A 15,781-nucleotide genomic window follows, 5' to 3' on the forward strand; every position below is an offset into this window, starting at 1 on the left:
ATATTATATCGGATATCTGGGGGGATGGTGTAATAGGATGCAGTGTGATGTATTGGGATATTATATCTGATATCTGGGGTGATGGTGTAATAGGATGCAGTGTGATGTATCAGGATATTATATGTGATATCTGGGGGGATGGTGTAATAGGATGCAGTGTGATGTATCGGGATATTATATGTGATATCTGGGGGGATGGTGTAATAGGATGCAGTGTGATGTATCGGGATATTATATGTGATATCTGGGGGGATGGTGTAATAGGATACAGTGTGATGTATCGGGATATTATATCTGATATCTGGGGGGATGGTGTAATAGGATGCAGTGTGATGTATCGGGATATTATATGTGATATCTGGGGGGATGGTGTAATAGGATGCAGTGTGATGTATCGGGATATTATATCTGATATCTGGGGGGATGGTGTAATAGGATGCAGTGTGATGTATCGGGATATTATATCTGATATCTGGGGGGATGGTGTAATAGGATGCAGTGTGATGTATCGGATATTATATGTGATATCTGGGGGGATGGTGTAATAGGATGCAGTGTGATGTATCGGGATATTATATCTGATATCTGGGGGGATGGTGTAATAGGATGCAGTGTGATGTATTGGGATATTATATGTGATATCTGGGGGGATGGTGTAATAGGATGCAGTGTGATGTATCGGGATATTATATCTGATATCTGGGGGGATGGTGTAATAGGATGCAGTGTGATGTATCGGGATATTATATGTGATATCTGGGGGGATGGTGTAATAGGATGCAGTGTGATGTATCGGGATATTATATCTGATATCTGGGGGAAGGTGTAATAGGATGCAGTGTGATGTATCGGGATATTATATGTGATATCTGGGGGGATGGTGTAATAGGATGCAGTGTGATGTATCAGGATATTATATCTGATATCTGGTGGGATGGTGTAATAGGATGCAGTGTGATGTATCAGGATATTATATCTGATATCTGGGGGGATGGTGTAATAGGATGCAGTGTGATGTATCTGGATATTATATGTGATATCTGGGGGGATGGTGTAATAGAATGCAGTGTGATGTATCGGGATATTATATCTGATATCTGGTGGGATGGTGTAATAGGATGCAGTGTGATGTATCAGGATATTATATCTGATATCTGGGGGGATGATGTAATAGGATGCAGTGTGATGTATCGGGATATTATATGTGATATCTGGGGGGATGGTGTAATAGGATGCAGTGTGATGTATCGGGATATTATATCTGATATCTGGGGGGATGGTGTAATAGGATGCAGTGTGATGTATCGGGATATTATATCTGATATCTGGGGGGATGGTGTAATAGGATGCAGTGTGATGTATCGGGATATTATATCTGATATCTGGGGGGATGGTGTAATAGGATGCAGTGTGATGTATCGGGATATTATATCTGATATCTGGGGGGATGGTGTAATAGGATGCAGTGTGATGTATCGGGATATTATATGTGATATCTGGGGGGATGGTGTAATAGGATGCAGTGTGATGTATCGGGATATTATATCTGATATCTGGGGGGATGGTGTAATAGGATGCAGTGTGATGTATCGGGATATTATATCTGATATCTGGGGGGATGGTGTAATAGGATGCAGTGTGATGTATCGGGATATTATATCTGGGGGGATGATGTAATAGGATGCAGTGTGATGTATCGGGATATTATATGTGATATCTGGGGGGATGGTGTAATAGGATGCAGTGTGATGTATCGGGATATTATATGTGATATCTGGGGGGATGGTGTAATAGGATGCAGTGTGATGTATCGGGATATTATATCTGGGGGGATGGTGTAATAGGATGCAGTGTGATGTATCGGGATATTATATGTGATATCTGGTGGGATGGTGTAATAGGATGCAGTGTGATGTATCGGGATATTATATCTGATATCTGGGGGGATGGTGTAATAGGATGCAGTGTGATGTATCGGGATATTATATGTGATATTTGGGGGGATGGTGTAATAGGATGCAGTGTGATGTATTGGGATATTATATGTGATATCTGGGGGGATGGTGTAATAGGATGCAGTGTGATGTATCGGATATTATATGTGATATCTGGGGGGATGGTGTAATAGGATGCAGTGTGATGTATCGGATATTATATCTGATATCTGGGGGGATGGTGTAATAGGATGCAGTGTGATGTATCGGATATTATATCTGATATCTGGGGGGATGGTGTAATAGGATGCAGTGTGATGTATCGGGATATTATATCTGATATCTGGGGGGATGGTGTAATAGGATGCAGTGTGATGTATCGGGATATTATATCTGATATCTGGGGGGATGATGTAATAGGATGCAGTGTGATGTATCGGGATATTATATGTGATATCTGGGGGGATGGTGTAATAGGATGCAGTGTGATGTATCGGGATATTATATCTGATATCTGGGGGGATGGTGTAATAGGATGCAGTGTGATGTATCGGGATATTATATCTGATATCTGGGGGGATGGTGTAATAGGATGCAGTGTGATGTATCGGGATATTATATCTGATATCTGGGGGGATGGTGTAATAGGATGCAGTGTGATGTATCGGGATATTATATGTGATATCTGGGGGGATGGTGTAATAGGATGCAGTGTGATGTATCGGGATATTATATCTGATATCTGGGGGGATGGTGTAATAGGATGCAGTGTGATGTATCGGGATATTATATGTGATATCTGGGGGGATGGTGTAATAGGATGCAGTGCGATGTATCGGGATATTATATCTGGGGGGATGGTGTAATAGGATGCAGTGTGATGTATCGGGATATTATATGTGATATCTGGGGGGATGGTGTAATAGGATGCAGTGTGATGTATCGGGATATTATATGTGATATCTGGGGGGGTGGTGTAATAGGATGCAGTGTGATGTATCGGGATATTATATCTGATATCTGGGGGGATGGTGTAATAGGATGCAGTGTGATGTATCGGGATATTATATCTGGGGGGATGGTATAATAGGATGCAGTGTGATGTATCAGGATATTATATGTGATATCTGGGGGGATGGTGTAATAGGATGCAGTGTAATGTATCGGGATATTATATGTGATATCTGGGGGGATGGTGTAATAGGATGCAGTGTGATGTATCTGGATATTATGTGTGATAGCTGGGGGGATGGTGTAATAGGATGCAGTGTGATGTATCGGGATATTATATCTGATATCTGAGGGGATGGTGTAATAGGATGCAGTGTGATGTATCAGGATATTATATCTGATATCTGGGGGGATGGTGTAATAGGATGCAGTGTGATGTATCGGGATATTATATCTGATATCTGGGGGGATGGTGTAATAGGATGCAGTGTGATGTATCGGGATATTATATCTGATATCTGGGGGATGGTGTAATAGGATGCAGTGTGATGTATCGGATATTATATGTGATATCTGGGGGGATGGTGTAATAGGATGCAGTGTAATGTATCGGGATATTATATCTGATATCTGGGGGGATGGTGTAATAGGATGCAGTGTGATGTATCGGGATATTATATGTGATATCTGGGGGGATGGTGTAATAGGATGCAGTGTGATGTATCGGGATATTATATGTGATATCTGGGGGGATGGTGTAATAGGATGCAGTGTGATGTATCGGGATATTATATCTGATATCTGGGGGGATGGTGTAATAGGATGCAGTGTGATGTATCAGGATATTATATCTGATATCTGGTGGGATGATGTAATAGGATGCAGTGTGATGTATCGGGATATTATATCTGATATCTGGGGGGATGGTGTAATAGGATGCAGTGTGATGTATCGGGATATTATATCTGATATCTGGGGGGATGGTGTAATAGGATGCAGTGTGATGTATCGGGATATTATATCTGATATCTGGGGGGATGGTGTAATAGGATGCAGTGTGATGTATCAGGATATTATATGTGATATATGGGGGGATGGTGTAATAGGATGCAGTGTGATGTATCGGGATATTATATCTGATATCTGGGGGGATGGTGTAATAGGATGCAGTGTGATGTATCGGGATATTATATCTGATATCTGGGGGGATGGTGTAATAGGATGCAGTGTGATGTATCGGGATATTATATGTGATATCTGGGGGGATGGTGTAATAGGATGCAGTGTGATGTATCGGGATATTATATCTGATATCTGGGGGGATGATGTAATAGGATGCAGTGTGATGTATCGGGATATTATATCTGATATCTGGGGGGATGGTGTAATAGGATGCAGTGTGATGTATCGGATATTATATCTGATATCTGGTGGGATGGTGTAATAGGATGCAGTGTGATGTTTTGGGATATTATATCTGATATCTGGGGGGATGGTGTAATAGGATGCAGTGTGTTGTATCGGGATATTATATGTGATATCTGGGGGGATGGTGTAATAGGATGCAGTGTGATGTATTGGGATATTATATGTGATATCTGGGGGGATGGTGTAATAGGATGCAGTGTGATGTATGGGGATATTATATGTGATATCTGGGGGGATGGTGTAATAGGATGCAGTGTGATGTATCAGGATATTATATCTGATATCTGGGGGGATGGTGTAATAGGATGCAGTGTGATGTATCGGGATATTATATGTGATATCTGGGGGGATGGTGTAATAGGATGCAGTGTGATGTATCGGGATATTATATCTGGGGGGATGGTGTAATAGGATGCAGTGTGATGTATCGGATATTATATCTGATATCTGGGGGGATGGTGTAATAGGATGCAGTGTGATGTATCGGGATATTATATCTGATATCTGGGGGGATGGTGTAATAGGATGCAGTGTGATGTATCGGATATTATATGTGATATCTGGGGGGATGGTGTAATAGGATGCAGTGTGATGTATCGGGATATTATATGTGATATCTGGGGGGATGGTGTAATAGGATGCAGTGTGATGTATCGGGATATTATATGTGATATCTGGGGGGATGGTGTAATAGGATGCAGTGTGATGTATCGGGATATTATATGTGATATCTGGGGGGATGGTGTAATAGGATGCAGTGTGATGTATCGGGATATTATATCTGATATCTGGGGGGGATGGTGTAATAGGATGCAGTGTGATGTATGGGGATATTATATCTGATATCTGGGGGGATGGTGTAATAGGATGCAGTGTGATGTATCGGGATATTATATGTGATATCTGGGGGGATGGTGTAATAGGATGCAGTGTGATGTATCGGGATATTATATCTGATATCTGGGGGGATGGTGTAATAGGATGCAGTGTGATGTATCGGGATATTATATCTGATATCTGGGGGGATGGTGTAATAGGATGCAGTGTGATGTATCGGGATATTATATCTGATATCTGGGGGGATGGTGTAATAGGATGCAGTGTGATGTATCGGGATATTATATCTGATATCTGGGGGGATGGTGTAATAGGATGCAGTGTGATGTATCGGGATATTATATCTTATATCGGGGTGGGGGGAGGGGATGTAATAGGATGCAGTGTGGGATATATTATATCGGATTTATATTTCAGGTGATGTGACTCCTCCCATAAATGAGATTTCTCCCATCCCCCGTGGTAATCTGACATTCTATCAGTTAGTGACGATTATAAAGGGGCGTGTCTCTGGGAGCCACTTTTCATTATTGTTTTGTTGCAATCGAGGAGCAGAGGGTCCGCAGAGTTCCCCTTTACATCGGGGTCCGCAGAGTTCCCCTTTACATCGGGGTCCGCAGAGTTCCCCTTTACATCGGGGTCCGCAGAGTTCCCCTTTACATCGGGGTCCGCAGAGTTCCCCTTTACATCGGGGTCCGCAGAGTTCCCCTTTACATCGGGGTCCGCAGAGTTCCCCTTTACATCGGGGTCCGCAGAGTTCCCCTTTTTACTGTAAGGCAAACCCTGCAGACTCAGATGTATTGTAAAGGGGAACTTTGATGTAAGGGGGATTCTAATGTACTTCAAGGGCAAGAAGGGGCCCCCTGCAGAACACATGAAAGGGGCCCCCTGCAGAACACATGAAAGGGGCCCGCAATGCGAGTAAAAGTCCACGTGGTTCATCCGGCCCCCATTTTTTATATTTATTTTTTTGGAATGGTTGCGCTTCTCCCTTCTACCCGTCAGAATATATGAAATCCTGAATATCCAAGGACACAAAGTTTTCCTTCATCTTACTTCTCTTTGTTCCGATCATTTTCATTGGTCCCCAGATCTCATAGTGAGGGACAGAGAGAACCCAACGAGGGACAACCTTCCACACTCCATCTACTAATAACTCCCGTCCCTGAGGAGCTCCAAGGTGGCCGATGACTGACTCCAGGGACGTGATCGGGGCACTTAGCGTGTGCGTTCCTCTCTCTGTGTTTATATCAATGGAAGAGAATATGAACAATGCCCAACAGATCCCATCTCCTCCAACGTCCTCCCATCTCCTCCAACGTCCTCCCATCTCCTCCAACGTCCTCCCATGTCCTCCAACGTCCTCCCATCTCCTCCAACGTCCTCCCATCTCCTCCAACGTCCTCCCATCTCCTCCAACGTCCTCCCATCTCCTCCAACGTCCTCCCATCTCCTCCAATGTCCTCCCATCTCCTCCAACGTCCTCCCATCTCCTCCAACGTCCTCCCATCTCCTCCAACATCCTCCCATCTCCTCCAACATCCTCCCATCTCCTCCAACATCCTCCCATCTCCTCCAACGTCCCCCCATCTCCTCCAACGTCCCCCCATCTCCTCCAACGTCCTCCCATCTCCTCCAACATCACCCCATCTCCTCCAACGTCCTCCCATCTCCTCCAACGTCCTCCCATCTCCTCCAACGTCCTCCCATCTCCTCCAACGTCCTCCCATCTCCTCCAACGTCCTCCCATCTCCTCCAACATCCTCCCATCTCCTCCAACATCCTCCCATCTCCTCCAACGTCCTCCCATCTCCTCCAACATCCTCCCATCTCCTCCAACGTCCTCCCATCTCCTCCAACGTCCTCCCATCTCCTCCAACGTCCTCCAATCTCCTCCAACATCACCCCATCTCCTCCAACGTCCTCCCATCTCCTCCAACGTCCTCCCATCTCCTCCAACGTCCTCCAATCTCCTCCAACATCACCCCATCTCCTCCAACGTCCTCCCATGTCCTCCAACGTCCTCCCATCTCCTCCAACATCACCCCATCTCCTCCAACGTCCTCCCATCTCCTCCAACGTCCTCCCATCTCCTCCAACGTCCTCCAATCTCCTCCAACGTCCTCCCATCTCCTCCAACGTCCTCCCATCTCCTCCAACATCACCCCATCTCCTCCAACATCACCCCATCTCCTCCAACATCACCCCATCTCCTCCAACATCCCCCCATCTCCTCCAACATCCCCCCATCTCCTCCAACGTCCCCCCATCTCCTCCAACGTCCTCCCATCTCCTCCAACATCCTCCCATCTCCTCCAACATCCTCCCATCTCCTCCAACATCCTCCCATCTCCTCCAACATCCTCCCATCTCCTCCAACATCCTCCCATCTCCTCCAACATCACCCCATCTCCTCCAACGTCCTCCCATCTCCTCCAACATCACCCCATCTCCTCCAACATCCTCCCATCTCCTCCAACATCACCCCATCTCCTCCAACATCACCCCATCTCCTCCAACATCCCCCCATCTCCTCCAACGTCCTCCCATCTCCAACGTCCTCCCATCTCCTCCAACGTCCTCCCATCTCCTCCAACGTCCTCCCATCTCCTCCAACGTCCCCCCATCTCCTCCAACGTCCCCCCATCTCCTCCAACGTCCTCCCATCTCCTCCAACGTCCTCCCATCTCCTCCAACGTCCTCCCATCTCCTCCAACGTCACCCCATCTCCTCCAACGTCCTCCCATCTCCTCCAACGTTGTAACGGCTACCCTGTTGGTGTGAGGGTCTCAGCCGTTGGAGACGTCCTTTTCCCTGGCAAGCTGCGATATGCAAGTACCGCCAATGTGGTACATTCAATTGTGACAAGCCATGCAGTTCCTTGTAGTCCTCCCTGCATGAAGATTATAACTGTCCCGGCAGCATGCATATGTCCGTTACAAACGTCCTCCCATCTCCTCCAACGTCCTCCCATCTCCTCCAACGTCCTCCCATCTCCTCCAACATCACCCCATCTCCTCCAACATCCCCCCATCTCCTCCAACATCCTCCCATCTCCTCCAACGTCCTCCCATCTCCTCCAACGTCCTCCCATCTCCTCCAACGTCCTCCCATCTCCTCCAACGTCCTCCCATCTCCTCCAACGTCCTCCCATCTCCTCCAACATCACCCCATCTCCTCCAACATCCCCCCATCTCCTCCAACGTCCTCCCATCTCCTCCGACATCCTCCCATCTCCTCCGACATCCCCCCATCTCCTCCAACGTCCTCCCATCTCCTCCGACGTCCTCCCATCTCCTCTGACGTCCTCCCATCTCCTCCAACATCCCCCCATCTCCTCCAACGTCCTCCCATCTCCTCCAACGTCCTCCCATCTCCTCCAACGTCCTCCCATCTCCTCCAACGTCCTCCCATCTCCTCCAACATCCCCCCATCTCCTCCAACGTCCTCCCATCTCCTCCAACGTCCTCCCATCTCCTCCAACGTCCTCCCATCTCCTCCAACATCACCCCATCTGTAACGGATCATGGACTATGCTGCCGGGACAGTTATAATCTTCATGAGGACTACAAGGAACTGCATGGCTTGTCACAATTGGATGTACCACATTGTATTCTGAGCTCAAAGGGTTAATTGGACAAAGGGTCTCTTTCACTGCTGAATGCTAATGTTCCCTTCGCATAGCTAATGAGAACTCTCTCTTGTGTGGAGGTAACAGCCTCCTGTGAGGTGTCTGCTCATGGGGATTATGTGTGAGTGATAATTGTTTTAAAGGTTAATTGAATTCTATTGTCTGATCAAGTTAAGGAGCCAAAACGGCTAGCGGCTGATTGGCTCAAGGGAGTGTCATTGTTTTAAAGTGTGTGTATTGAAGTCCCCCCTGGGGGGGGGGGGAGTGTCATTTGTTTCTGTACAGTTGTAACCAGATATAAGGAGGAAAATGTGGCATTAAAAGTCAGTCTGCTTGACCCTTCAAACATAGCACGTCTCGTTTCTTGGAAGGGCGTTCGATGGGATATACCGGCGGTACCTGCATATCGCATTTTGCCAGGGAAAAGGACTTCTCCAACGGCTGAGACCCTCACACTACATGGGTAGCCGTTACATTGGTGGCAGCAGTGGGATGGTCCTTTTATCCAAAGAGCAAGTGCTGAATGGAGTCGCAGTACGCCAGGCTGAAAAGATCCACACTAAAAGATCTATTGGAGAGTCGTGGTAGGAGTGCCAGCAACAGACCACGGAGGGAGCTGATAGCTGAACTGCTGGAGCTGGACGAAATGGATGGATCCATGGAAGGAACGGAGCCCCTTGCACCGGTCAGCGAAGAAAATGTAATTACTGGGATTGTACAGCGGAGATTATCTTTGTATCCAGAAACGTCCGTGGAACTAATCAACCAGCTGTTCCGGGAAGCAAGGGAAGAGATACAAACGAAGAGGGGACAAGAACTGGAACTGGTAAGAGCGAGACAGCCCATTACACATGCAGTTCCTACCCCCCCACCTGCTGCTACAGGAAAGAAAATACCGTTCACTGCATTTAAAGCTTTTGTAGAAAGTGAGGAGGAAATCGATGGATATTTGGCGGACTTTGAGAGGCAGTGCTCACTACACCAGGTACCACCAGACCAATGGGTCACTATTTTGTCGGGGAAATTGTCGGGCAAAGCCAATGAAGCCTTTCGGGCTCTCGCACCAGAGGATATTTTACAATATCAGCAAGTTAAAAAGGCGCTGCTAACCCGATACGCCGTAACTCCAGAAGCCTACCGCCGGCGCTTCCGGGAGAACAAGAAGATGGCTGTGGACTCCCACATGGAATGGGCCAACCAGTTACAAAGGGTGGCATCCCTTTGGGTCCAAGGATGCAAGGCCAACACCGGGGAGGAAGTATTGCAGCTGTTCCTAATGGAACATTTCTTCCAAGACCTGGCCGCAGACATACAAGACTGGGTACGAGATCGCCGTCCCGCTAACTTAAACGAGGCGGCTCGGCTAGCAGATGAGTACGCGGAGACGAGGAAAGTAAGCCAGGGTACTATGCGGCTGGCTCAGAAGGTAGAACCGCGTACTCCAACCGTCACCCCACGCCCAGAGTTTCGGGCTCCAGTCCCACCACGTCCTCAGGGGCCTAGCAACTACCCCCGGGATTCGTCTAGGGTGACGTGCCATCACTGCAGCGACACGGGACATATTGCTCGTTATTGCCCTTTGAGAGCTACAAATAACAACTGGAGACGCACAGCACCCAACACAGAGGTCACTCCATCACGTCCCTCTGCGGCCCACTGCCTGGAGACCGAGGGGGGCCCTGAGGAATGTCTGGGAATTTGGTATGAGGCAGACCCAATACAAGCGGCCTCTCCAGATAACCGTCAGCATCACCGTCAGGAGGTACGAGTGAATGGACAAGTAGCACAAGGCTTAAGAGATACCGGGGCCACTGTCACTCTGGTTCAAAAACATCTGGTAAAGCCAGAGAACGTGTCCACTCGCACAGTTGCTGTCCGGGTCGCAGGGGGTGCTTTATTTCGCGTACCCACCACCCGGGTGCACTTAGACTGGGGAGTCGGGTCAGGAAAGACCACAGTTGGTATCATGGACAACCTACCTGCTGAGGTGGTGCTGGGCAACGACATTGGCCCTCTGACTTCGGCTTATTTACCTACACCTGCTGCTGCTTGGCCCGGGACCACCCGCGTTGCTGGAATCAACCCGCTTGCTGCTGAGAACCGGGTAAGACTACCTTCCCCGACATGTACTGTAGATCCGGCACAATATCACAGTCTAAAATGGGAATGTGACAAGTTGGCCAGTGAGAAATCAGAGATGCAACGACACTATGTCACGTATTATGAGATGTCCCGTGGCTTGAACATTGAAATGCACAAACAGGCGGAAATTGTCAAAAGATTAAATGGGATTTGCATCCAGGTGGTGCCGTATCTGTCCCAAGAGCATCAGCAACAGGTTTTGGGAGCCATTGAGAGAGCAAAGCAAGTGACTGTTCCAGAATTGAATTCTATTATTCACCGTCACCATCAGCTACCGACCTGGTAAGCCAATGGGAAGGCCGACGGACTGTCCAGGCAAACGGAACTTTTACCCTAACAGCAGACCGGACTTCCCCAAGTTGATCCGAAAAGGATCAATCCGGGTCTGCCGGAGTGTTCCACAAAAGGGGGGCAGTGTAACGGATCATGGACTATGCTGCCGGGACAGTTATACTCTTCATGAGGACTACAAGGAACTGCATGGCTTGTCACAATTGGATGTACCACATTGTATTCTGAGCTCAAAGGGTTAATTGGACAAGTCTCTTTCATTGCTGAATGCTAATGTTCCCTTCGCATAGCTAATGAACTCTCTCTTGTGTAGGTAAACAGCCCCCCTGTGAGGTGTCTGCTGAGGGGCATTATGTGTGAGTGATAATTGTTTTAAAGGTTAATTGAATTCTATTGTCTGATCAAGTTAAGGAGCCAAAACGGCTAGCGACTGATTGGCTCGAGGGAGTGTCATTGTTTTAAAGTGTGTGTATTGAAGTCCCCCCTGGGGGGGGGGTGTCATTTGTTTCTGTACAGTTGTAACCAGATATAAGGAGGAAAAATGTGGCAAATAAGGTCAGTCTGCTTGACTCTGCAAACGTAGCCCGTCTCGTTTCTTGGAAGGGCGTTCGATGGGATATACCGGCGGTACCTGCATATCACATTTTGCCAGGGAAAAGGACTTCTCCAACGGCTGAGACCCTCACACTACATGGGTAGCCGTTACACCATCTCCTCCAACGTCCTCCAATCTCCTCCAACGTCCTCCCATCTCCTCCAACATCACCCCATCTCCTCCAACATCCCCCCATCTCCTCCAACGTCCTCCCATCTCCTCCAACGTCCTCCCATCTCCTCCAACGTCCTCCCATCTCCTCCAACGTCCTCCCATCTCCTCCAACGTCCTCCCATCTCCTCCAACATCCCCCCATCTCCTCCAATGTCCTCCCATCTCCTCCAACGTCCTCCCATCTCCTCCAACGTCCTCCCATCTCCTCCAACATCCCCCCATCTCCTCCAACGTCCCCCAATCTCCTCCAACGTCCTCCCATCTCCTCCAACATCCTCCCATCTCCTTCAACATCCTCTCATCTCCTTCAACATCCTCCCATCTCCTCCAACGTCACCCCATCTCCTCCGACGTCACCCCATCTCCTCCGACATCCTCCCATCTCCTCCGACATCCTCCCATCTCCCCCAACATCACCCCATCTCCTCCAACGTCCTCCCATCTCCTCCAACGTCCTCCCATCTCCTCCAACATCCTCCCATCTCCTCCAACATCCTCCCCATCTCCTCCAACGTCCTCCCATCTCCTCCAACGTCCTCCCATCTCCTCCAACATCCTCCCATCTCCTCCAACATCCTCCCCATCTCCTCCAACGTCCTCCCATCTCCTCCAACGTCCTCCCATCTCCTCCAACGTCCTCCCCAATGCTGGTACATCTAAGAGAACATGAACAATGTCTAACAAATCCCATCATCCCAACGATGAGGAGAACATAAAGATGTAGGCGAGGAGTCACATTTCAGTTCCTTGGGGTTCACAAACTATTTCTCACATGTACTGTATATACTGGATACTAAACTTCTGAAAGCTGAGCTGCTCTTCATTTCATAATTCATGGATTTTCTTTTCTTCCACAGGCCAGTTCCCCTCCTGTGATTGTAAATACCGACACACTCGAAGCACCAGCATACGTAAGTATTGTGCGAAAAGTCTGTTCCTCGTTCTCCTCCTGCATCCCAATACTCACCTACCTACCATGCGACCCACCTATGGGGCTACAAGGCCATCCTTCCTCCTGCAGGGTGACAGAAGAGAGCTGAGTCTGTTCTCCTACTCCTGCAGGGTGACAGAAGAGAGCTAGGAGTCTGTCCTCCTGCAGGGTGACAGAAGAGAGCTATGAGTCTGTCCTCCTCCTCCTCCTGCAGGGTGACAGAAGAGAGCTAGGAGTCTGTCCTCCTCCTCCTGCAGGGTGACAGAAGAGAGCTAGGAGTCTGTCCTCCTCCTCCTGCAGGGTGACAGAAGAGAGCTAGGAGTCTGTCCTCCTCCTCCTGCAGGGTGACAGAAGAGGTCTATGAGTCTCTCCTCCTCCTGCAGGGTGACAGAAGAGAGCTACGAGTCTCTCCTCCTGCAGGGTGACAGAAGAGAGCTAGGAGTCTGTCCTCCTCCTCCTGCAGGGTGACAGAAGAGAGCTGAGTCTGTCCTCCTCCTCCTCCTGCAGGGTGACAGAAGAGAGCTAGGAGTCTCTCCTTCTCCTCCTGCAGGGTGACAGAAGAGAGCTAGGAGTCTCTCCTCCTCCTGCAGGGTGACAGAAGAGAGCTAGGAGTCTGTCCTCCTCCTCCTCCTGCAGGGTGACAGAAGAGAGCTATGAGTCTGTCCTCCTCCTCCTCCTGCAGGGTGACAGAAGAGAGCTAGGAGTCTGTCCTCCTCCTCCTCCTGCAGGGTGACAGAAGAGAGCTATGAGTCTGTTCTCCTCCTCCTCCTGCAGGGTGACAGAAGAGAGCTATGAGTCTCTCCTCCTGCAGGGTGACAGACGAGAGCTAGGAGTCTGTCCTCCTCCTCCTGCAGGGTGACAGAAAAGAGCTAGGAGTCTGTCCTCCTCCTCCTGCAGGGTGACAGAAGAGAGCTAGGAGTCTGTCCTCCTCCTCCTGCAGGGTGACAGAAGAGTGCTATGAGTCTGTCCTCCTCCTCCTGCAGGGTGACAGAAGAGAGCTAGGAGTCTGTCCTCCTCCTCCTGCAGGGTGACAGAAGAGTGCTATGAGTCTGTCCTCCTCCTCCTGCAGGGTGACAGACGAGAGCTAGGAGTCTGTCCTCCTCCTCCTGCAGGGTGACAGAAAAGAGCTAGGAGTCTGTCCTCCTCCTCCTGCAGGGTGACAGAAGAGAGCTAGGAGTCTGTCCTCCTCCTCCTGCAGGGTGACAGAAGAGTGCTATGAGTCTGTCCTCCTCCTCCTGCAGGGTGACAGAAGAGAGCTAGGAGTCTGTCCTCCTCCTCCTGCAGGGTGACAGAAGAGTGCTATGAGTCTGTCCTCCTCCTCCTGCAGGGTGACAGACGAGAGCTAGGAGTCTCTCCTCCTCCTGCAGGGTGACAGAAGAGAGCTAGGAGTCTGTCCTCCTCCTCCTGCAGGGTGACAGAAGAGAGCTAGGAGTCTGTCCTCCTCCTCCTCCTGCAGGGTGACAGAAGAGAGCTAGGAGTCTGTCCTCCTCCTGCAGGGTGACAGAAGAGAGCTAGGAGTCTGTCCTCCTCCTCCTGCAGGGTGACAGAAGAGAGCTAGGAGTCTGTCCTCCTCCTCCTGCAGGGTGACAGAAGAGTGCTATGAGTCTGTCCTCCTCCTCCTGCAGGGTGACAGAAGAGAGCTAGGAGTCTGTCCTCCTCCTCCTGCAGGGTGACAGAAGAGAGCTAGGAGTCTGTCCTCCTCCTCCTGCAGGGTGACAGAAGAGAGCTGAGTCTGTCCTCCTCCTCCTGCAGGGTGACAGAAGAGAGCTAGGAGTCTCTCCTTCTCCTCCTGCAGGGTGACAGAAGAGAGCTAGGAGTCTCTCCTCCTCCTGCAGGGTGACAGAAGAGAGCTAGGAGTCTGTCCTCCTCCTCCTGCAGGGTGACAGAAGAGAGCTAGGAGTCTCTCCTTCTCCTCCTGCAGGGTGACAGAAGAGAGCTAGGAGTCTCTCCTCCTCCTGCAGGGTGACAGAAGAGAGCTAGGAGTCTGTCCTCCTCCTCCTCCTGCAGGGTGACAGAAGAGAGCTAGGAGTCTGTCCTCCTCCTCCTCCTGCAGGGTGACAGAAGAGAGCTATGAGTCTGTTCTCCTCCTCCTCCTGCAGGGTGACAGAAGAGAGCTATGAGTCTGTCCTCCTCCTCCTGCAGGGTGACAGAAGAGAGCTAGGAGTCTGTCCTCCTCCTCCTGCAGGGTGACAGAAGAGAGCTAGGAGTCTGTCCTCCTCCTCCTGCAGGGTGACAGAAGAGTGCTATGAGTCTGTCCTCCTCCTCCTGCAGGGTGACAGAAGAGAGCTAGGAGTCTGTCCTCCTCCTCCTGCAGGGTGACAGAAGAGTGCTATGAGTCTGTCCTCCTCCTCCTGCAGGGTGACAGACGAGAGCTAGGAGTCTGTCCTCCTCCTCCTGCAGGGTGACAGAAAAGAGCTAGGAGTCTGTCCTCCTCCTCCTGCAGGGTGACAGAAGAGAGCTAGGAGTCTGTCCTCCTCCTCCTGCAGGGTGACAGAAGAGTGCTATGAGTCTGTCCTCCTCCTCCTGCAGGGTGACAGAAGAGAGCTAGGAGTCTGTCCTCCTCCTCCTGCAGGGTGACAGAAGAGTGCTATGAGTCTGTCCTCCTCCTCCTGCAGGGTGACAGACGAGAGCTAGGAGTCTCTCCTCCTCCTGCAGGGTGACAGAAGAGAGCTAGGAGTCTGTCCTCCTCCTCCTGCAGGGTGACAGAAGAGTGCTATGAGTCTGTTCTCCTCCTCCTGCAGGGTGACAGAAGAGAGCTAGGAGTCTGTCCTCCTCCTCCTCCTGCAGGGTGACAGAAGAGAGCTAGGAGTCTGTCCTCCTCCTGCAGGGTGACAGAAGAGAGCTAGGAGTCTGTCCTCCTCCTCCTG

The 15,781-nt window shown here is 49.7% G+C and overlaps 1 protein-coding gene across 1 annotated transcript in view; it reads left to right on the forward strand.

Annotated features, from left to right (window-relative positions):
• Positions 1–13,038, forward strand: part of LOC120922649 (disks large homolog 1-like) — a 58,872-nt gene extending 45,834 nt beyond the window's left edge. The window contains exon 3 of the mRNA XM_040334741.1: positions 12,841–13,038. Coding sequence (XP_040190675.1) covers positions 12,841–13,023 — 183 coding nt within the window. The 3' untranslated portion in view covers positions 13,024–13,038. The remainder of the gene's footprint in view (positions 1–12,840) is intronic.
• Positions 13,039–15,781: the final 2,743 nt, after the last annotated feature.

Source organism: Rana temporaria, unplaced genomic scaffold (assembly GCF_905171775.1).
Source record: "Rana temporaria unplaced genomic scaffold, aRanTem1.1, whole genome shotgun sequence".
Taxonomy (NCBI): Eukaryota; Metazoa; Chordata; class Amphibia; order Anura; family Ranidae; genus Rana; species Rana temporaria.